Below are 22,519 nucleotides of genomic sequence, written 5' to 3' on the forward strand. Positions count from 1 at the left end.
GTTTCACCTGTCCTTGTGATTGTCTCCACCCTCTCCAGGTGTCGCTGATTTTCCCCAGTGTATTTGCCATTCAAATGGTCTCCAGATGTCGACAAAGCCTTTGTGGACCTGAAGCATCTGTTCACAACAGCACCCATCCTCATCCATCTGGACCCCTCGCGTCAATTTGTGGTGGAAGTGGATGCTTCGGTTGTTGGAGTGGGGGCCATCCTGTCCCAGCGATCTGCCCAGGACCAGAAGCTTCATCCCTGTGCCTTCCTGTCCCATCATCTCAATCCTGCTGAAAGGAACTACGATGTTGGCAACCGAGAACTCCTGGCGGTGAAGATGGCATTGGAATAGTAGAGGCACTGGCCGGAAGGAGCAGAACAGCCATTCCAGGTCTGGACCGACCATAAAAACCTGGAATATCTCCGTACAGCCAAGCGCCTCAACTCCAGGTAGGCACGGTGGGCCCACTTGTTTACCAGATTCAACTTCAGCATTTCCTACTGCCCAGGGTCAAAGAATGTGAAGCCTGACGCCCTCTCCGCCTATACAGTTCCTTTGCCTCACCCTCGACCTCTGAAACCATTCTCCCTACCTCATGCCTTGCTGCACTGTAGATTGGGGTATTGAGAACCTGATCCGCGAGGCACAACGATCCTAGCCTGGACCTGAAGGGAGCCTGGCTAACCGGATTTTTGTCCCTAATCCAGTCCAGTCCCGGTTCCTGGAATGGGCTTATTCCTCCAGGCTGACCTGTCATCCAGGGTCCCGTCGTACACCAGCCTTCCTTCGACAACGCTTCTGGTCTGCCACAATGGTTCCTGATGTCTCAGTCTTCGTCGCCCCATGCCCAGTGTGTGCTCATAACAAGACTCCACGGCAAGCTCCTTTTGTCCTCCTGCAGCCAGTACTGGTCCCTCATCGTCCCTGGTCTCATATATCTCTGGTTTTTGTCACTGGGCCTCCTCCGTCTGATGGCAACACTGTCATTCTGACGGTAGTCGACAGGTTTTCCAAGGCCGTCCATTTCATCCCTCTCCCCAAACTACCCCAAACTACCTTCTGCCAAGGAGACGGCTCAGCTTATGACGCAGCATGTCTTCCGGATCCACGGACTCCCGGTAGACATGGTCTCTGATCGGGGTCCTCAGTTCTCGTCTCAGTTCTGGAAGGCATTCTGCATCCTTATTGGGCCGTCGGCCAGCCTGTCATCCGGATTCCATCCCCAAACCAACAGTCAGTCGGAGCGAGCCAACCAAGACCTGGAAACCACACTGAGATGCCTAGTCTCAACCAATCCCACTACCTGGAGTCAACAACTGGTCTGGGTGGAGTATGCCAGGAACTCCCTTCCCTGTTCTGCCATGGGACTCTCCCCTTTCGAGTGCTCCATGGGGTATCAGCCTCCAGTCTTCCCGGAACAAGAGCAGGAGGTCAGCGTACCCACGGCCCAGATGTTTGTCCACCTCTGTCGATGTCCACCTCTGTCGGCTATTCTCACGACCAACTCCAGGTATCGTCGACAAGCGGACTGTTGTCGGACCCCAGCTCCCTTCGGCTGCATTGGGCAGAGGATATGGCTTTATATGGCTTTCGACTTGGGACCTGGCCGGGGAGTGTCTCCCCGGATCATTGGCCCTTTTCCCATCTCCAGAGTGCTGAGTTCCACTGCTGTCCGTCTTGTGTTATCCCGTACCCTCCGTATCCATCCTCCTTTCCATGTATCCAGAATTAAGCATGTGTCTCACTGTGTCTGTTTTACCAGGCCCATTCCGCCCCCCGGGTAATCCATGGCCAGCCAGCGTATACGGTGAGACGACTCCTGAAGGTTCGAGCATGGGGCAGGGGTTTCCAGTACCTGGTTGACTGGGAGGGTCATGGCCTGGAGGAGAGGTGCTGGGTTCCTGCTAAAGACATCTTGGACCTGGCCCTCATCGCCAATTCCACCGCCGGTCAGCCAGGTATGCACCCAGGTAGGACGACAGGTGGGGTACGCCCTGATCTGTTTCACCTCTTCTTGTGACTGTCTCCACCCCCTGGCCCCAGGTGTTGCTGATTTTCCCCAGTGTATTCATCCCTGTGTTTCCTGTCTCTCTGTGCCAGTTTGTCTTGTATGTTTCCAAGTCAAACAGTGGTTTTCCCTTTCTCCTGCTTTTTGCATTTCTCCTTTTTCTAATCCTCCTGGTTTTGACCCTTGCCTGTTTCTGGACTTTGTAACCGCCTGCCTGACCATTCTGACAGCCTTGACCACGAGCCTGTCTGCCACTCTGTACCTCCTGGACTCTGATCTGGTTTTGACCTTTCTGCCTGTCCACGACCATTATCTTGCCTACTCCTTTTGGATGAATTAACATTGTAAGACTCCAACCATCTGCCTCCTGTGTCTACGTTTGGGTCTCACCTTGTGTCATGATAATTCTACAATGTTGAAAATAGTAAAAATAAAGAAACCCTTGAATGAGTAGGTGTGTACTGTACATTGGTAGGCTTTATTATTATATTATTCCCTCGGAAATCGTTTGCGAAAAATATATTTTATATTTTATTCAGCTATGTTCAATTGTATTCTTCTTACTATAAAATGATACTACAGGAATGAAAACCAATCTTGTCTGCTAAATTAACTAAAGTAGCCCACAGTCTATGGCATAGCCATAGATCAGGGCCCAACATAAGGTCGTCTCAGAATATGCTATTCTGTTCTTCTGAAATAGGTACAATTTTCTTCATATCATAACATTTCTTTAAACCTGCTTAAATAAATAATGGATTTATTGTGTGATGGTGTAGGCTACATTCAAATGTAGATGTAAAAGGTCCGCACCAGTGGCGCACCAGTGGCGCACCAGTGGCGCACCAGTCCGCACCAGTGGCGCACCAGTGGCTCAAAGCCTAGAGATGCTAAACGTGTTTATTGTAATTAAGTACTATGAGACCAGCAGTTATTTGCACGACATTCACCGGCTGACAAAATGTCATGACCGCCACAGCCCTTTAGTGTGTGTGTGCAAGCCTCTCACCATTAGACTGGAGACCCCGATGCCTCCTAGCTGAGGGTAAACATAGTTCCACACCCCGATGCTGCCTCTCCTAATCCTCTGTCCCACCGCCAGCTCCAGGAAGAACAGAGGGATCCCGATGAGGATGAGGAGGATGAAGTATGGGACCAGGTACGCACCTGAGAGAGGAAGGGGGTGGAGGGAGGGGATGGGGGAGGGGAAGTGGAAGAAAGAGGAATGAGAAGGAGAGGGGGAATGAAGAGGAAGAAGGTTAGGTACAAGTCAGTAAAGGTAAAATTGAAACAGCCTTCTGGATGGAAGGAAAAGGCGAGCACACTATATATCACATTGAAAGAAATGTCTCAAGCAAAACAAAGAAAGACAGACTGGTTTGTCATGGTCATGTTTTCTATTATCCTACCTCTGCAGCCTCACCACTTCCTGTCTCTCTCTGTCTTCTGCAGCCTCACCACTTCCTGTCTTTCTCTGTCTTCTGCAGCCTCACCACTTCCTGTCTCTCTCAGTCTTCTGCAGCTTCACCACTTCCCATCTCTCTCTGCCTTTCTGCAGCCTCACCACTTCCTGTCTCTCTCTGCCTTCTGCAGCCTCACCACTTCCTGTCTCTCTGCCTTCTGCAGCCTCACCACTTCCTGTCTCCCTCTGTCTTGCACTAAACTGTACCTCTCTACCTGCCTCTTTTAGCTCCACCGAGCACACAGAGCATCATCATGCACTCACAAACAACACATTTGCACCCCAATGAATACCCTAATCAACACAACCTTGGCTGCCAGCCAACTCTCACTTGCTGCTGCTATTCCAGGAGACCAGAAAACAAATCCCAGTAATAACACACCTGGGACTAGGAGGCCTGGACTGGTTGTGCGGATCCAAACACAGCAGAGCGAAAGCTCTTCAGGTTTATAATGCTCTTTACTCTTTGGAACACAATTATTTTGATGGAGGGCTTATAATATAGTGGTGCTTTTTGCTGCTGTAATTGAGCACTGTAATACTGTAGCCTTTGTTCAATGTCATCTCTACTGGCCTTTCATCAAAAGGCAATAGAATAGAGAGAACATGAAGGAGGGGGGAAAGGAGGAAGAGAGAGAGAGAGGAGAGGAGAGGAGAAGACGTAGGGAGACACAAATGGGTTGTCAAGGAGCATCAGAATCAATCATCACTAGGACAAGCCTGGACTTGAGGTTACAGGCTACCACGGTGTCAGGTTTCACTGGGACACAGTTTAGAAATGGCACCTGATGGCACACGACTTTCAAGAGTAAGTTGAGACTGACTGAGTTCCTCAAAAAAATTATATATATAGAACACCTACTCATTAAATGTTTTTCTTTATTTTTAATATTTTCTACATTGAAATAACACATATGGAATCATGTAGTAACAAAAGAGTGTTAAACAAATCAAAATGTATATTATATATAGTAGCCACCCTTTTCCTTGATGACAGCTTTGCACACTCTTGGCATTGTCTCAACCAGCTTAATGATTTAGTCACCTGGAATGCATTTCAAATAACAGGAATTTCTTTCTTTCTTAATGCATTTGAAGCTGCATTGAGTGTTGTGATAAGGTTAGAGTGGTATACAGAATATAGCCTTATTTGGTAAAAGACCAGGTCCATATTCTGGCAAGAACAGCTCAAATAAGATAAGAGAAACGACAGTCCATCATTACTTTAAGACATGAAAGTCAGTCAATCCTGAACATTTCAAGAACTTTCAAAGTTTCTTCAAGTGCAGTCGCCAAAAACCATCAAGCGCTGTGATGAAACTGGCTCTCATGAGGACCGCCACAGGAAAGGAAGACCCAGAGTTACCTCTGCTGCAGAGGACAAGTTCATTAGAGTTAACTGCACCTCACATTGCAGCCCAAATAAATGCTTTCCAAATAAAAGACACATCTCATCAACTGTTCAGAGGAGACTGTGTGAATCAGGCCTTCATGTTTGAATTGTTGCAAAGAAACCACTACTAAAGGACACCAATAAGAAGAACAGACTTGTTTTGGGCAAGAAACACAAAAAATTGACATTAGACTGGTGCAAATCTGTCCTTTTGTCTGATGTGTCCAAATTTGAGATTTTTTGTTCCAACCGCTGTGTCTTTGTGAGATGCAGAGTAGGTGAACGGATGATCTATGCATGTATGGTTCCCACCATGAAGCATGGAGGAGGAGGTGTGATGGTGTGGGGGTGCTTTTCTGGTGACACTGTCTTGATTTACTTAGAATTCAAGGCACACTTAACCAGCATGGCTATCATAGCATTTTACAGCGATACGCAATCCCATGTGGTTTGTGCTTAGTGGGACTATCATTTGTTTTTCAACAGGACAATGGCCTAACACACCTCCAGGCTGTGTAAGGGCTATTTGACTAATAAGGAGATTAACAGAGTGCTGCATCAGATGACCTGGCCTCCACAGTCACCCGACCTCAACACAATTGAGATGGTTTGGGATGAGTTGGACCGCAGAGTGAAGGAAAAGCAGACAACAAGTGCTCAGCATATGTGGGAACTCCTTCAAGACTTTTGGAAAAGCATTCCAGGTGAAGCTGGTTGAGAGAATGCCAAGGGTGTGCAAATATGTCATCAAGGCTATTTTTTGGCTATTTTGAGGAATCTCAAAGATAAAATATATTTAGTTTTTTTTTATATTACTACATGATTCCATATGTGTTATTTCATAGTTTTGATGTCTTCAATGTAGAACAATGTAGAAAATAGTAAAAATACAGAAATACCCTTGAATGAGTAGGTGTTTCCAAATCTTTGACTGCTACTGTATGTATATACTGTATGTAACCGTAATATACTGTATATATATATATATATATTTATTCATTTATTTCAAGACGGAGGGGGGATCCGCACCCACCTTCCATCCCCTCGCGTTTTGTGAAACACTGTACTAGGGGATACTAGGCTATTATAGTACTAGTATAGCCAAGGGCAGTATATCTTTGAAGTCAAATGTATTATAGTCCTTCACCATGTTTATCCTTGTTGCAACAAGTGAACAAGATGCTCAGGGTCACCTATTGGATGTTCCCTGACTCAGCCTGGTACTACACTATAGAAAATGTGAATAGTGACAGCTACAACTGCCTGCTATTTCACACCTGTCCAGTCTGCCAGAACAATGACCCGCCTTGTCAGGAGATGTGATGCTCTTTCCCCCCACCATTTCCCCACCAGCCTGGGGTGACTGGTGACATAAAAACAAACTGCACTTTCTCAAGCCTTGTAAACCTGTAAAGCCTTGTAAAGCTGTAAAGGATGAGCATGTTCTGATACATACATAGTAAACACAGCATGGTTCTTCATGATTGTCATTATCATCATCATTATTATAACACAGTAACTGCTTCACAGAGTTCCCAAAACCCTCACTAGTAATTACAGTATGCAGATTGACTACAGTGCCCAGAATCTCCGGTGACTACAATACCCAGCTCCTCCATTCTTCCGGCCTAGGTAGAGGAACCTCAGTACGATAGCGGGGCCTATAGGGAAGCCCACCCCCACCGAAAAAACAGTATCCATAATCCCCACTAGTGACAACAGTATCCATATCCCCCCACTCCAAGAATGACTACAATACCCAGAACCCACCTCCTCTGTTCTTGTGACACAGGTAGGGGAATCTCCAAATGTTTCCCAGCACCACAGATAATCCCGACAAAGACTAAGGTACCCATATCCCCCCTGTGACTACACTATCCAGAATCCCCACCAGTAACTAAGTACAATACCCAGATTCCCCAGCATTACCCACCTCCTCCGTTCTTCTGACACAGGTAGGGGAACCTCCAGACATTGCCCAGCCCCACAGAGAACCCGACCTGGGCCAGGATGTACTGCAGCTTGCTGTTCCAGGCCGGCCTCCCCTCCTCGTCCCCTGGAGAAGGCAGCAGGCCCTTGCCCATGGCCGGCTGGGCCCCGGGGCTGAGACCCATACTCATCCGGCTGCTCTTATAGTCCAGGGGCTCGGCCAGGGTCAGGAGGTCCGCCACTGACTCAGTGACGGGATCACTGTGAGGGAGTCCCAGGGTCACCTTGCTGTTTTTAGGCATGGTGGCGGTGGATGGTGAGGGTGGTCTAGGGTCAGGGGTTAGATGTCAGAAGGGGTCAGAGATGGTCAAAAAGTAGATTCCACAGATAGAGGCGTAAAGATGTTTTTTGTCTTGAACCTGGAAAGAGACAAGTTACGAGTTGGTTAGATAAATCTTTCTATGTCCTAAACAATCAGACTTGGAAATATGTCTCTGTATATGCCTTAAAACACAGATAATTTACAGCGACAAAAGCTCAATGTCTATAACTTATGCAACTAGACAAATATAGACACCCTATCCACAGCAGTCCCCTCTCCCCTCCTGTACGGGCTCTTTAAAACCACAGTAGTTTTCATCAAAGAGCCCAACATTTCAGCATGATTCAGCTGTATTTATGTCAGTCCCATTAATTATGCCAGGTCTAAGGTAATAGCTAAAGGAGATTTGTCTAGAAATTGAGTCTGAATGGAAATCGTCTGAGCTCACGGCATTGGGCAATTGAATGTAACTTTGTGGAGGGAGACTGTGTAAAACCCTCTAATCTCTGGTTGGTTGGTTGGCTGCTTGGGGTGGTCGGCTGACTGGCTGCTTGACAAGTCAGTAGCTCCTTTCCTGTCCCTTCCTCAGAGGGATGCTATGTTGTTGGTTTAGCCAGTACATCTGATGGGGGGAGGGGTCTGTGCTATACAGTTGAAGTTGGAAGTTTACATACACTCGTTTATCAACCACTCCACACATTTCTTGTTAACAAACTATAGTTTTGGCAAGTCGGTTAGGACATCTACTTTCTGCATGACACAAGTAATTCTTCCAAAAATTGTTTACAGACAGATTATTTCACTTATAATTCACTGTATCACAATTCCAGTGGGTCAGAAGTTTACATACACTAAGTTGACTGGGCCTTTAAACAGCTTGGACAATTCCTGAAAATTATGTCATGGCTTTCGAAGCTTCTGATAGGCTAATTGACATAATTTGAGTCAATTGGAGGTGTACCTGTGGATGTATTTCAAGGGCTAGACGCATTCTGTCCCCTAGAGATGAACGTACTTTGGTGCGAGAAGTGCAAATCAATCACAGAACAGTAGCAGAGTACCTTGTGAAAATGCTGGAGGAAACAGCTACAAAAGTATCTATATCCACAGTAAAACAAGTCCTATAGTCCCTTTTGGCAAATCTGACCAGGACTCCATTTTGTAGCTCCCAGCCTATAGACAGAAACTAAAACAGGAAACGCCCATGCTGGGGTCTGTTCTAACGCTGGTCCGACCAATCGGATTCCACGCTTCAAGATTGCTTCGATCACGTGGACTGGAATATGTTCCAGATAGCGTCAGACAACAACATTGATGTATACTCTGATTCGGTGAGCGAGTTTATTAACAAGTGCATCGGTGATGTTGTACACAAGGTGACTATTAAATCCTTCCCCAACCAGAAACTGTGGCTTGATGGCAGCAGTCACGCAAAATTGAAAGTGCAAACCACTGCTTTTAATCATGGCAAGGAGACCGGAAACATGAGGGAATACAAACAGTTTAGCTATTCCCTTCGCAAGGCAATCAAACAAGCTAAGCGTCAGTATAGAGACAAAGGTAGAGTCGCAATTCAACGGCCCAGACACGAGACGTATGTGGCAGGGTCTACAGTCAATCACAGATTACAAAAAGAAAACCAGCCCAGTCGCGGACACCAGCGTCTTGCTCCCAGGCAAATTAAACAACTTCTTTGCTCGCTTTGAGGACAATACAGTGCCACTAACACGGCCCGTTACCAAAACCTGCAGGCTCTCCTTCACCCTGGCCAACGTGAGTAAAACATTTAAACGTCTTAACCCTCGCAAGGCTGCCGGCCCAGATGCCATGCGTAGCCGTGTCCTCAGTGCATGCGCAGCCAGCTGGCTGGTGTGTTTAAGGACATATATAATCAATTCCTATCCCAGACTGCTGTTCCCACATGCTTCAAGAGGGCCACCATTGTTCCTGTTCCCAAGAAAGCTAAGGTAACTGAGCTAAATGACTATCGCCCCGTAGCACTCACTTCTGTCCTCATGAAGTGCTTTGAGAGACTAGTCGAGAATCATATCACGTCCACCCTACCTGACACCCTAGACCCACTCCAATTTGCTTACTGCCCCAATAGGTCCACAGACAACACACTCGCAATCCCACTGCATACTGCCCTAACCCATCTGGACAAGAGGAATACCTATTTAAGAATGCTGTTCATCGATTACAGCTAAGCATTTAACACCATAGTACCCTCCAAACTCGTCATTAAGCTCGAGACCCTGGGTCTCAACCCTGCCCTGTGCAACTGGGTCCTGGACTTTCTGAAAGGCCGCGCCCAGGTGGTGAGGGTAGGAAACAACATCTCCACTAGAGGTTGACCGATTATGATTTTTCACCGCCGATACCGATACCGATTATTGGAGGACCAAAAAAAGCTGATACCGGTTGCATATACCCTGGCTCTGCGTGCAATGAACGCAAGAGGAGTGACACAATTTCACCTGGTTAATATTGCCCGCTAACCTGGATTTCTTTTAGCTAAATATGCAGGTTTAAAAATATATACTTCTGTGTATTGATTTTAAGAAATCATTGCTGTTTAGGTTAGGTACAGTCGTGCAACGATTGTGCTTTTTTCCGCAAATTGTATTAGTTGGGCTTTATTGGTCAGCCGGCCCGTCCGTTTCTTTGTGCGGGATTGATCATTGTAATCCTGGGGTTTGCTACAGACGAACGTGTTCGTGTATTTAGTGCTGGACTGTTTTTGTTCCCTGTGTCTGGGGCATTTTGTTTGAGCACCCAAAAGTGGGGTGGCTGTGGTTCACCGTGTGTGCATTAAAGGAGCACTATATTGAACTCTCTGCTTTCCTGTGCCTGACTTCACCCTCACAACACCCAGTACCTTACAGATTCATTGATTTTTATAAGATAAGTTTAATGCTAGCTAGCAACTTACCTTGGCTTCTACGCGTAACAGGCAGACTCCTCATGGAGTGCAATGAGAGGCAGGTGGTTAGAGCATTGGACTAGTTAACCGTAAGGTTGCAAGATTGAATCCCAGAGCTGACAAGGTACCCCTAAACAAGGCAGTTAACCCGCCGTTCCTAGGCCGTCTTTGAAAATAAGAATGTGTTCTTAATTAACTGTCTTGCCTAGTTAAATAAAGGGGTAAAAAAAAAATCGGAAGGCCAAAAAGATCATCAAGGACAACAACCCCCGAGCCACTGCCTGTTCACCCCGCTATCATCCAGAAGTCGAGGTCAGTACATGTGCATCAAAGCTGGGACCGAGAGACTGAAAAACAGCTTCTATCTCAAGACCATCAGACTGTTCAACAGCCATCACTAACATTGAGTGGCTGCTGCCAACACACTGACTCAAATCTCTAGCTACTTTAATAATAAAACTATTGGAGGTAATAAACATATCTCTAGTCACTTGAAACAATGTAATGTTTGTAATGTAATGTATGTAATGTTTACATACCCTACATTACTCATCTCATATGTATATACTGTACTCTATACATCTACTGCATCTTGCCTATGCTGCTCAACCATCGCTCATCCATATATTTATATGTACATATTCTTATTAATTCCTTTACACTTGCGTGTATAAGGTAGTTGTTGTGAAATTGTTAGATTACTTGTTAGATATTACTGCACGGTCAGAACTAGAAGCTCAAGCATTTCGTTACACTTAACATCTGCTAACCATGTGTATGGGACCAATAACATTTGATTTGATTTACATCGACATAACCTGAAAGGCTGCTCAGCAAGGAAGAAGGCACTGCTCCAAAATCGCCATAAAAAGCCAGACTACAGTTTGCAACTGCACATGGGGACAAAGATAGTACTTTTTGGAGAAATGTCCTCTGGTCTGATGAAACAAAAATACATTTGGCCATAATGACCACCGTTATGTTTGGAGGAAAAGGGGGGAGGCTTGCAAGCCGAAGAAGACCATCCCAATCGTGAAGCACGGGGGTGGCAGCCTCATGTTGTGCGGGTGCTTTGCTGCAGGAGGGACTGGTGCACTTCACAAAATAGATGGCATCATGGGGGATGAAATTTATGTGGGTATATTGAAGCAACATCTCAAGACATCAGTGAGGAAGTTAAAGCTTGGTCGCAAATAGGTCTTCCAAATGGACAATGACCCCCCCCAAAAAAAGCTTAAGGACAACAAAGTCAAGGTATTGGAGTGGCCATCACAAAAACCTGACCTCAATCCCATAGAACATTTGTGGGAAGAACTGAAAAAGCGTGTGCGAGCAAGGAGGTCTACAAACCTGAACCAGTTACACCAGCTCTGTCAGGAGGAATGGGCCAAAATTCACCCAACCTATTGTGGGAAGCTTGTGGAAGGCTACCCGAAACATTTGACCCAAGTTAAACAATTTAAAGGCAATGCTACCAAATACTAATTGAGTGTATGCAACTTCTGACCCACTGGGAATGTGATGAAAAAAATAAAAGCTGAAATAAATAATTCTCTCTACTTATATTCTGCCATTTCAAATTCTTAAAATAAAGTGGTGATCCTAACTGACACGGAAGTTTTACTAGGATTAAATATCAGGAATTGTGAAAAACTGAGTTTAAATGTATTTGGCTAAGGTGTATGTAAACCTTTGACTTCAACTGTAGGTAGGGCTGGCACAATTACAATATAACCGTGATGGTTATGAATGAAGACTGTCATAACAGTTTATTAAACTATTATTATTATTATTACATTTTTACACAATTATTACACAAGAACTACGATGAGTTAAAGAAACACACAAATAAAAGTATATACAGGTCAGTACCAGAACCTTATTCAACGTACAGGGGTACTGGACTGGTTGTATATACAGGTCAGTGTCAGTACCTTATTCAACGTACAGGGGTACTGGACTGGTTGTATATACAGGTCAGTACCAGAACCTTATTCAACGTACAGGGGTACTGGACTGGTTGTATATACAGGTCAGTACCAGAACCTTATTCAACGTACAGGGGTACTGGACTGGTTGTATATACAGGTCAGTACCAGAACCTTATTCAACGTACAGGGGTACTGGACTGGTTGTATATACAGGTCAGTACCAGAACCTTATTCAACGTACAGGGGTACTGGACTGGTTGTATATACAGGTCAGTACCAGAACCTTATTCAACGTACAGGGGTACTGGACTGGTTGTATATACAGGTCAGTGTCAGTACCTTATTCAACGTACAGGGGTACTGGACTGGTTGTATATACAGGTCAGTACCAGAACCTTATTCAACGTACAGGGGTACTGGACTGGTTGTATATACAGGTCAGTACCAGAACCTTATTCAACGTACAGGGGTACTGTATTGGTTGTATATACAGGTCAGTACCAGAACCTTATTCAACGTACAGGGGTACTGGACTGGTTGTATATACAGGTCAGTACCAGAACCTTATTCAACGTACAGGGATACTGGAGTGGTTATATATACAGGTCAGTACAAGTACCTTATTCAACGTACAGGGGTACTGGAGTGGTTATATATACAGGTCAGTACCAGAACCTTATTCAACGTACAGGGGTACTGGAGTGGTTATATATACAGGTCAGTACCAGAACCTTATTCAACGTACAGGGGTACTGGACTGGTTGTATATACAGGTCAGTACCAGTACCTTATTCGATGTGCAGGGGTACTATATTGGTTGAGGTGGGTTTATACAATAAAAATGTACTGGTAGTTATATACAGGGCTGAAAATTGTGTGATAGCAGGAATATATAAATACTTCTCGTAATATTTAGTATTTAACCTTTATTTAACTAGGCAATTCAGATAAGAACAAATTCTCATTTACAATATCGGCCTACCCTGGCCAAACCCGGACGACGCTGGGCCAGCTGTGCACCGCCCTATGGGACTCCCTATCACGGCCAGATATGATTCAGCCTGGATTCAAACCTGGGAATGTAGTGACGCCCCTTGCACTGAGATGCAGTGCCTAAGACAGCTGCGCCACTCGGGAGGCTCAATATACTAATGGTAATATATACATGTAAAGAGGAATAATAGTGACCAATAGCAGAAGAAATAGATAAATATTAATGGTAATGGAAATCAATAATCAATGGACAGCAGGCTGCGGAGAGTGTGATCACACAGTCTTCCGGAACAGCTGGTGCTCTCATGCATGTTTCAATGTTATTTGCCAGTGTTATTTGCTCTCGGCTGTGCTTCCCGGGACAAATTCTGGTCTGAGCTAGCAAAACAATCTTGTAACTTAGCATCTGCTTCAGCTGACCACTTTTTTATTGATCGAGTCACTGGTGCTTCCTGCTTTAATTTTTGCTTGTAAGCAGGATTTGCCAAATGGAGGGTGAGGGGAGCTTTGTATGCATCTCTGTGTGTGGAGTAAAAGTGGTTCAAAGTTTTTTTTCCATCTGGTTGCACATTAAATTAACATGCTGATAGAAATTTGATAAGACTGATTTAAGTTTCCCTGCATTAAAGTCCCCGGCCACTCGGAGCACCACCTCTGGGTGAGAGTTTTCCTGTTTGCTTTTGGCGGAATATAGCTCATTGAGTGCAATCTTAGTGCTAGCATCAGTCTGTGGTGTATGTAGACAGCAAAGGAAAAATAGAACTCTCTAGGCTGATTGTGTGGTTTACAGCTTATCATGAGACACTTAACCTCAGGCGAGCAAAATCTAGAGTCTTCCTTAGGCATTGTGCACCAGCTGTTATTTACAAAAATACGTAGTCCGCCACTCCTTGTCTTACCAGACGCTGTTTTTCTATCCTGTTGATACAGCATATAACCAGCCAACTGCATGTTGATAATGTCCTCATTCAGCCACGACTCCGTGAAGCATAAGATATTACAGTTTTGAATGTCACGTTGGTAGTTTAATCTTCCGCGCAGGTCATCAATTTTATTTTCGAAAGATTGCACGTTTGCTAGCAGAATGGAAGGCAGTGGGGATTTATTTGATCGCCTACGAATTCTCAGAAAGCAGCCCGCCCTCTGGCCCCATTTTCTCCGCCTTCTCTTCCCGCAAATGACGGGGATCTGGGCCTGTTCAGGGGAAAGCAGTATGTCATGCATGTCAGGCTCGGCGGACTAGTTAGTGCACTACTTTTGACCAGAGCCCTATCAAAAGTAGTGCACTACATAGGGAATAGGGTGCTATTTGTGACATAGCCTAGAGATTATTGTCACGACTTCCGCCGAAGTTGGTGCCTCACCTTGTTCGGGCACCGTTCGGTGGTCGTCATCACCGGCTTTCTAGCTGCCACCGATCCACGTTTCTGTTTCCATGTGTTAACCCTCTGGCTCTCATTATGTTTTGTGAGTGTTTGTTCCTGGTTTTGTGTTAGTCTTTTGTGTTCGGGTTTGTTATCCCTGCATGGATTTATTGGCTGTTTATTTTTCAGAGTAAAGTAGGCTTTTTTACTCGGTTCTGTGTCCTACGCCTGACTCCGTCCTCACCTCTGCACAACTGACACTTGACAATGATTTATTTCTGGCCTATAGTGGCCTCCTATTTATGGTGCGTACGCAAATCATGATCAAGTTGGAATCCTCTGGCCTTGAATACTATGTTTAGTAGATGTTGGGATAGTTTATCAGATGAAAATCTACTGAGTGATTCACTTCTCACTGTAGGAAGTCAGAGAGAGAGTGAGAGAAAGAGAGTGAGAGAAAGAAAGAGAGGGACAAAGAGAGAGGGAGACAGGGGAGAGAGCAAGAGAGAGAGAGAGAGAGACAGAGAGAGGGAGAGAGCAAGAGAGAGGGAGAGAGCAAGAGAGAGAGAGAGAGCGACAGAGAGAGGGAGAGAGAGAGAGACAGAGAGAGAGAGAGAGAGAGAGAGAGAGAGAGAGAGAGAGAGAGAGAGAGAGAGAGAGAGAGAGAGAGAGAGAGAGAGAGAGAGAGAGAAATGAGCTACAGTATCCTGGGGCCCTCAGACCTGTCTGACTGTCTGTCACTTTAGCCTTGACCTTATCAACCAGACTGTTGTCGTGTCTGCTCATCAACTATGAATCATGGCATTTCTGTAGGCCAAATAACTGGATGGATCCTTTATACATGTGGAGAGTAGTGACGCTACGTAACAAACCAACCAGTAAGACCCCATCTCTCCAGGGAAGAGTTGTTGCTTAAATCATAACAGTCCAGGTCCTTGTGGTGCCATTTCTAGAGGAGATGCTCCACTTTATCCAAATGGGGTTGCTAGGCAATGGTTCTTCCTGTTAAATGTACATTCCATCCCTGCAGCATCAGTGAAACCCAACCTCTCCTCCTCTCACTATCTCACAGACTGTCACTGTCATCTCTTGGAAGGACTGCTGCCAATCACATAGAGTTACTGTGACAAAATAGAAGTGAACTAGCCTTAACCTGCCAGACATCACACCCTATTCACGACCGGGATCGAGGCTAGGAGTGAATTAAATATATCCAGGCCATGGTCCACCCATATTGAGTCTAATTACTTGTTCTTGGACAGTTTCAGTACATCCCATGTCAAACTCAAAACTATAGTATATTGTTGTATACTGGGGGAAATAGTTGCCTTTTCTGAAGACAACAAATTATTATATTCTATAGAAACTATTATATTCCATGTGGTTTTGAGAGGATTTGGGACTTTTTAAAAACTGAGTTGAAATCCCATAGCATCTTGACATTTAGCATCTTCCCACTTAGGGGTGCCTCCTCCAGGCCCAACTCAACTAAGAGACACCATCATGTCATAGCCAATTGGCCTAATGTCCACAGGTACAATGTGTCGTGTGTGACTCCTTGTGTAAAAAAATAAACACTATTGCTTCAAACAGTGCACAGCTGGAGGACACATTTCATGAATCGTCGCCAAGGTCAAGGTAAGAAAACCCCCGAATAAGATGTCCATGCATCCAAAGACAGAGCACGGTAGCCTATTTCCTCCATAGGTGACCTGATCACTCAATAAATGCTATACCTGAACGTCGGGGATGCTTATTGTAGGGCTTTATAATCGAACTAAATATTGTGGACAGCACCGCAACCTAGAGTGACCGCGCCAATGAGCGCTCAGCCTCAAATCGCACGGAAAAAAGACGAACGCTTTCAAAAAGACAAAGCTACAATATGAAATAGCCTATGAAACAATCATGCATATTTGAAAAGGTGAGACATGACAATTATTTTCCATTGACTTTAACGATTATCTTATTATTAGTCTAGATATTTCATGATGCAATCGAGTAGCCTAATGCGTTGCTAGATGGAAAGAAAGGATTAAGAATCGTAAATGCCCTCCTTACCTTATTCAAAGTACAACAGCAAAAGTATTTGTTCTCAAAACAATTCAAAATTCACACATTTAGTAAGGCAAATCTTCATTCAGGCACAACCTCCGAAACCAGCATCTCTCTGCGCGCAGAGATGCAAAATCACCGCGAGTTCCTTGGTGGAAAATGACATGCGGTGATGCGCGTAAAGTCTGACGCAGACAGAGACAGACGCCAATGGTTCTCATTGGCAAGTTTAACGGACAATAACGGTCACTTTTACACACAATAACGACAATGTATTGTATTACTTCATCAATCCAGCACTGATATTGTCAATATTACGAATGTTAAGGTTCCTTCCACGTGGTTATTGGTAGGACAACTCCCTGTATTTAGAGTTGACTATGGTGAAGTTTTTTTTCTCCCCATCAAGATGCCTGACGCTGGTTTGAGTCATCCTCTCTTTCTTACGTCAGCCGATGTTTATATACCTATTGTAAAGCATCTAGTATGTTTCTGTCAGACAATAACAGTCGAGGTGCTGCTATTTGACCTCGAGGGAGGGCAGTGAAAGTAATGGTGCATGTTGTTCAACACAACAAGGTACAGTTGAAGTTGGAAGTTTACATGCACCTTAGCCAGATACATTTAAACAGTTTTTCACAATTCCTGACATTTAATCCTAGTAAAATTCCCTGTTTTATGTGTCAGAATAATAGTAGAGAGAATTATTTATTTTTGCTTTTTTTTCTACACATTTCCAGTGGGTAAGAAGTTTACATACACTCAATTAGTATTTGCTAGTATTGCCTTTAAATGGTTTAACTTGGGTCAAACGTTTCAGGCAGCCTTCCACAAGCTTCCCACAATAAGTTGGGTGAATTTTGGCCCATTCCTCCTGACAGAGCTGCTGTAACTGGGTCAGGTTTGTAGGATCCTTGATCGTACACACTTTTTCAGTTGTGCTCACACATTTTCTATAGGATTGAAGTCAGGGCTTTGTGATGGCCACTCCAATACCTTGACTTTGTTGTCCTTAAGCCATTTTGCCACAACTTTGGAAGTATGCCTGGGGTCATTGTCCATTTGGAAGACCCATTTGCGACCAAGCTTTAATTTCCTGAGTGATGTCTTGATATGTTGCTTCAATATATCCACATCATTTTCATCCCTTATGATGACATCTATTTTTTGAAGTGCACCAGTCCTGAGCGGTATGACGGCTGCGTGGTCCCATGGTGTTTATACTTGCGTACTATTGTTTGTACAGATGAACGTGGTACCTTCAGGCGTTTGGAAATTGCTCCCAAGGATGAACCAGACTTGTGGAGGTCTACAATCTTTTTTCTGAGGTCTTGGCTGATTTTTTAAAATTTTCCAATGATGTCAAGCAAAGTGGCACTGAGTTTGAAGGTAAGCCTTGAAATACATCCACAAGTACACCTCGAATTGACTCAAATCATGTCAATTAACCTATCAGAAGCTTCTAAATCCATGACATTGTTTTGTGGATTTTTCCAAGCTGTTTAAAGTCACAGTCAACTTAGTGTATGTAAACTTCTGACCCACTGGAATTGTGATACAGTGAATTATAAATGAAATAATCTGTCTGCAAACAATTTTTGGAAAAATACCTTGTGTCATGCACAAAGTAGATGTGCTAACCGACTTGCCAAAACAATGGTTTGTTAACAAGAAATTTGTGGAGTGGTTGAAAAATTAGTTTTAATGACTCCAACCTAAGTGTATGTAAACTTCCATCTTCAACTCTAGGTAACAGATTGTTTTGCTGTTGTCACAAAGCTGAAATTAAATGAAGCAGCCTCTTAAACTTGCAGATACAGGTGTCAACACTTGGCTATAATAATGACACTAACTAGGTGTGGAATTTTGCACCCCTGTCAGACATTTTGACAAAAAAATAAATGTCATGCTCAATTAGTGTGTGTAAATATGCACACAGAGTAGTTTGAATATTCAAATGTACAATTACACCTACGGTATGCCGTTGTCTAATGTCCAAGAGACATTCAAATCAATGGAACAAAATGTGTTGTTTCTATCAGTATTATTACTCGTAACTACACTTTATGCATATGATTACCAGATATTGTAACATGCTGTGTGACAATGGCTTCATATTTTCTTCCAACAACATTTTTTTTTATACCTTTATTTTACTAGTCAAGTCAGTTAAGAACAAATTCTTATTTTCAATGACGGCCTAGGAACAGTGGGTTAACTGCCTGTTCAGGGGCAGAACGACAGATTTGTACCTTGTCAGCTCGGGGATTTGAACTTGCAACCTTTCGGTAACTAGTCCTCTAACCACTAGGCTACCCTGCCGCCCCATCACAGTTCATTTCTGTCTGAGGATATGCGATCACAGACAGGCTATCTTCCATGTCTGGCTGAGGATATGTGATCACAGACAGGCTATCTTCCATGTCTGGCTGAGGATATGTGATCACAGACAGGCTATCTTCCATGTCTGGCTGAGGATATGTGATCACAGACAGGCTATCTTCCATGTCTGTCTGAGGATATGTGATCACAGACAGGCTATCTTCCATGTCTGGCTGAGTATATGAGATCACAGACAGGCTATCTTCCATGTCTGTCTGAGGATATGTGATCACAGACAGGCTATCTTCCATGTCTGGCTGAGGATATGCGATCACAGACAGGCTATCCTCCATGTCTAGCTGAGGATATGCGATCACAGACAGGCTATCTTCCATGTCTGGCTGAGGATATGTGATCACAGACAGGCTATCCTCCATTTCTGGCTCAGGATATGTGATCACAGACAGGCTATCTTCCAGACCATTTCTTTAATTGCCTCCACTGACCTTTTTTCTTCTGCTGAAGTCCTGCTCTATTGAGATTATATGACACATTATTGCATGTTTTTCAAGGACATCTTTGGATGCACACTGCTTGTCATTTCTTTAGCAGCTGTGGACTATAAAGACATTTATTCCAAGTTATTCACTTTGGAACAGCAGCACATCAACATGTATTTTTTTTTATATGAACAAACAGACCTACAGTGGTCAATTCCTAGACACAAAGGGTCACAATTGTTGTTGTACTTTAGTGCCATCTGAGTTGGTGTACAGATGGAAGAGTATCACTGAACACTTTAAAGCTAAATAGAGGATTTGGAACATGTGTTGCTCTTTGAAGAGATAGTTGGCAAACGGATCTTGTGAGGGATCCTCTCCCTTTGAAATGGATCTTGTGAGGGATCCTCTTCCTTGAAATATACAATTATAAACACAAGTATTTGTGGGCAGACTGGAGATCCACTACCTCTCTGGGTATCCTGCCCCTTACTACCTGGGTATCCTGTCCACTACTCCCTGGGTACCCTGCCCCTACTCCCTGGGCACTCTAACCCCCTACTCCCTGGGCATCCTGCCCTCTACTCCCTGGGTACCCTACCCCCTACTCCCTGGGTATCCTGCCCCTTACTACCTGGGTATCCTGTCCACTACTCCCTGGGTACCCTGCCCCTACTCCCTGGGCACCCTAACCCCCTACTCCCTGGGCATCCTGCCCTCTACTCCCTGGGTACCCTACCCCCTACTCCCTGGGTATCCTGCCCCCTACTCCCTGGGTATCCTGTCCACTACTCCCTGGGTACCCTGCCCCTACTCCCTGGGCATCCTGCCCTCTACTCCCTGGGTACCCTACCCGCCTACTCCCTGGGCATCCTACCCCCTACTACCTGGGTATCCTGTCCACTACTCCCTGGGTACCCTGCCCCTACTCCCTGGGCACCCTAACCCCCTACTCCCTGGGCATCCTGCCCTCTACTCCCTGGGCATCCTACCCCCTACTACCTGGGTATCCTGTCCACTACTCCCTGGGTACCCTGCCCCTACTCCCTGGGTACCCTACCCCCTACTCCCTGGGCATCCTGCCCTCTACTCCCTGGGTACCCTACCCCCTACTCCCTGGGCATCCTACCCCCTACTCCCTGGGCATCCTACCCCCTACTCCCTGGGTACCCTACCCCCTACTCCCTGGGTATCCTGCCCCCTACTCCCTGGGTATCCTGCCCTCTACTCCCTGGGTACCCTACCCCCTACTCCCTGGGCATCCTGCCCCCTACTCCCTGGGCATCCTACCCCCTACTCCCTGGGTACCCTACCCCCTACTCCCTGGGCATCCTACCCCCTACTCCCTGGGTACCCTACCCCCTACTCCCTGGGTACCCTACCCCCTACTCCCTGGGTACCCTACCCCCTACTCCCTGGGTACCCTACCCCCTACTCCCTGGGTACCCTACCCCCTACTCCCTGGGTACCCTACCCCCTACTCCCTGGGTACCCTACCCCCTACTCTCTGGGCATCCTACCCCCTACTCCCTGGGTACCCTACCCCCTACTCCCTGGGTACCCTACCCCCTACTCCCTGGGCATCCTACCCCCTACTCCCTGGGTACCCTACCCCTACTCTCTGGGCATCCTACCCCCTACTCCCTGGGCATCCTACCCCCTACTCCCTGGGCATCCTGCCCCCTACTCCCTGGGCATCCTGCCCCCTACTCCCTGGGCATCCTGCCCCCTACTCCCTGGGCATCCTACCCCCTACTCCCTGGGTACCCTACCCCCTACTCCCTGGGCATCCTACCCCCTACTCCCTGGGTACCCTACCCCCTACTCTCTGGGCATCCTACCCCCTACTCCCTGGGCATCCTACCCCCTACTCCCTGGGCATCCTGCCCCCTACTCCCTGGGCATCCTGCCCCCTACTCCCTGGGTACCCTACCCCCTACTCCCTGGGCATCCTACCCCCTACTCCCTGGGCATCCTACCCCCTACTCCCTGGGCATCCTACCCCCTACTCCCTGGGTACCCTACCCCCTACTCCCTGGGCATCCTACCCCCTACTCCCTGGGCATCCTACCCCCTACTCCCTGGGCATCCTACCCCCTACTCCCTGGGCATCCTACCCCCTACTCCCTGGGTACCCTACCCCCTACTCCCTGGGCATCCTACCCCCTACTCCCTGGGTACCCTACCCCCTACTCTCTGGGCATCCTACCCCCTACTCCCTGGGTACCCTACCCCCTACTCCCTGGGTACCCTACCCCCTACTCCCTGGGCATCCTACCCCCTACTCCCTGGGTACCCTACCCCCTACTCTCTGGGCATCCTACCCCCTACTCCCTGGGCATCCTACCCCCTACTCCCTGGGCATCCTGCCCCCTACTCCCTGGGCATCCTGCCCCCTACTCCCTGGGCATCCTGCCCCCTACTCCCTGGGCATCCTACCCCTACTCCCTGGGTACCCTACCCCCTACTCTCTGGGCATCCTACCCCCTACTCCCTGGGCATCCTACCCCCTACTCCCTGGGCATCCTGCCCCCTACTCCCTGGGCATCCTGCCCCCTACTCCCTGGGCATCCTGCCCCCTACTCCCTGGGCATCCTACCCCCTACTCCCTGGGTATTCTATCCCCTACTCCCTGGATACTCTTCCCTGAGGCAGGCAGCAGTGTGTGAGACAGCAGTCCACAGAGAACCAGCTATGTCTCAGATGCCTTTAGAACAACAAACAGTGAGGATAGCCCAGTTTAGAACATTCAGAGTGTGGCTGCTGTGTAGAATGACGCAAACAAGTTAAACTGGGCTGACATATTAGGGTTGTTGTAAGAGGTTAGGAATGTGTTACTATTAGAACTGATGGTAAATCCTACAGGAAATGACTTAGGGAGAGAACACATTCCTATAATTCCTTTTAATGTTTTTACAGGAATCTGTAAATAGACTATATTAAGCTGTTACGTTAGATGCTAAACTTAAGAGAGGATACGATCCCATTATTTTGGAGGTTTTTCCAGGGTTTACAGCGGGAATGTCTGCGTGTAAAATATTCAGATTCTCAACGATATTCCTCCATCCTCAGACAACCATTGCATTGCCAGAGGTCTAAACTAAAGGCTCTAGGTTATAGATGTTGCAATGTTGTATTTGTCCATCTGTCAGGATGAGAATGTCTGTGTGAAAATGTTGTTGTTTTTTTTTTGTGAAAGAGAAGACATGTTGCTGATGTAGACCACCACTGACGATAGGATTGGCTTGTCCATGAGGTGGCTCCTCCCTTTATCCATCCATCCCTGCAGCTCTCTCTCCCTCTCTCTCTCCATCTCTCCCTCCCTC

At 46.1% G+C, this 22,519-nt stretch overlaps 1 protein-coding gene across 1 annotated transcript in view; it reads right to left on the reverse strand.

Moving 5' to 3' along the window:
• The window catches only part of LOC135527736 (sodium-dependent neutral amino acid transporter SLC6A17-like), a 44,513-nt gene extending 27,763 nt beyond the window's left edge, over positions 1-16,750 (reverse strand). Inside the window, exons 1-3 of the mRNA XM_064956260.1 lie at positions 16,378-16,750; positions 6,788-7,202; positions 3,009-3,166 (exon numbers count right to left, since the gene is read on the reverse strand). Of these exons, the coding sequence (XP_064812332.1) occupies positions 3,009-3,166; positions 6,788-7,085 (456 nt within the window). The 5' untranslated portion in view covers positions 7,086-7,202; positions 16,378-16,750. The remainder of the gene's footprint in view (positions 1-3,008; positions 3,167-6,787; positions 7,203-16,377) is intronic.
• Between the last annotated feature and the right edge of the window lie 5,769 nt (positions 16,751-22,519).

The sequence above is a fragment of the Oncorhynchus masou genome, chromosome 33, assembly GCF_036934945.1.
Source record: "Oncorhynchus masou masou isolate Uvic2021 chromosome 33, UVic_Omas_1.1, whole genome shotgun sequence".
Classification (NCBI taxonomy): Eukaryota; Metazoa; Chordata; class Actinopteri; order Salmoniformes; family Salmonidae; genus Oncorhynchus; species Oncorhynchus masou.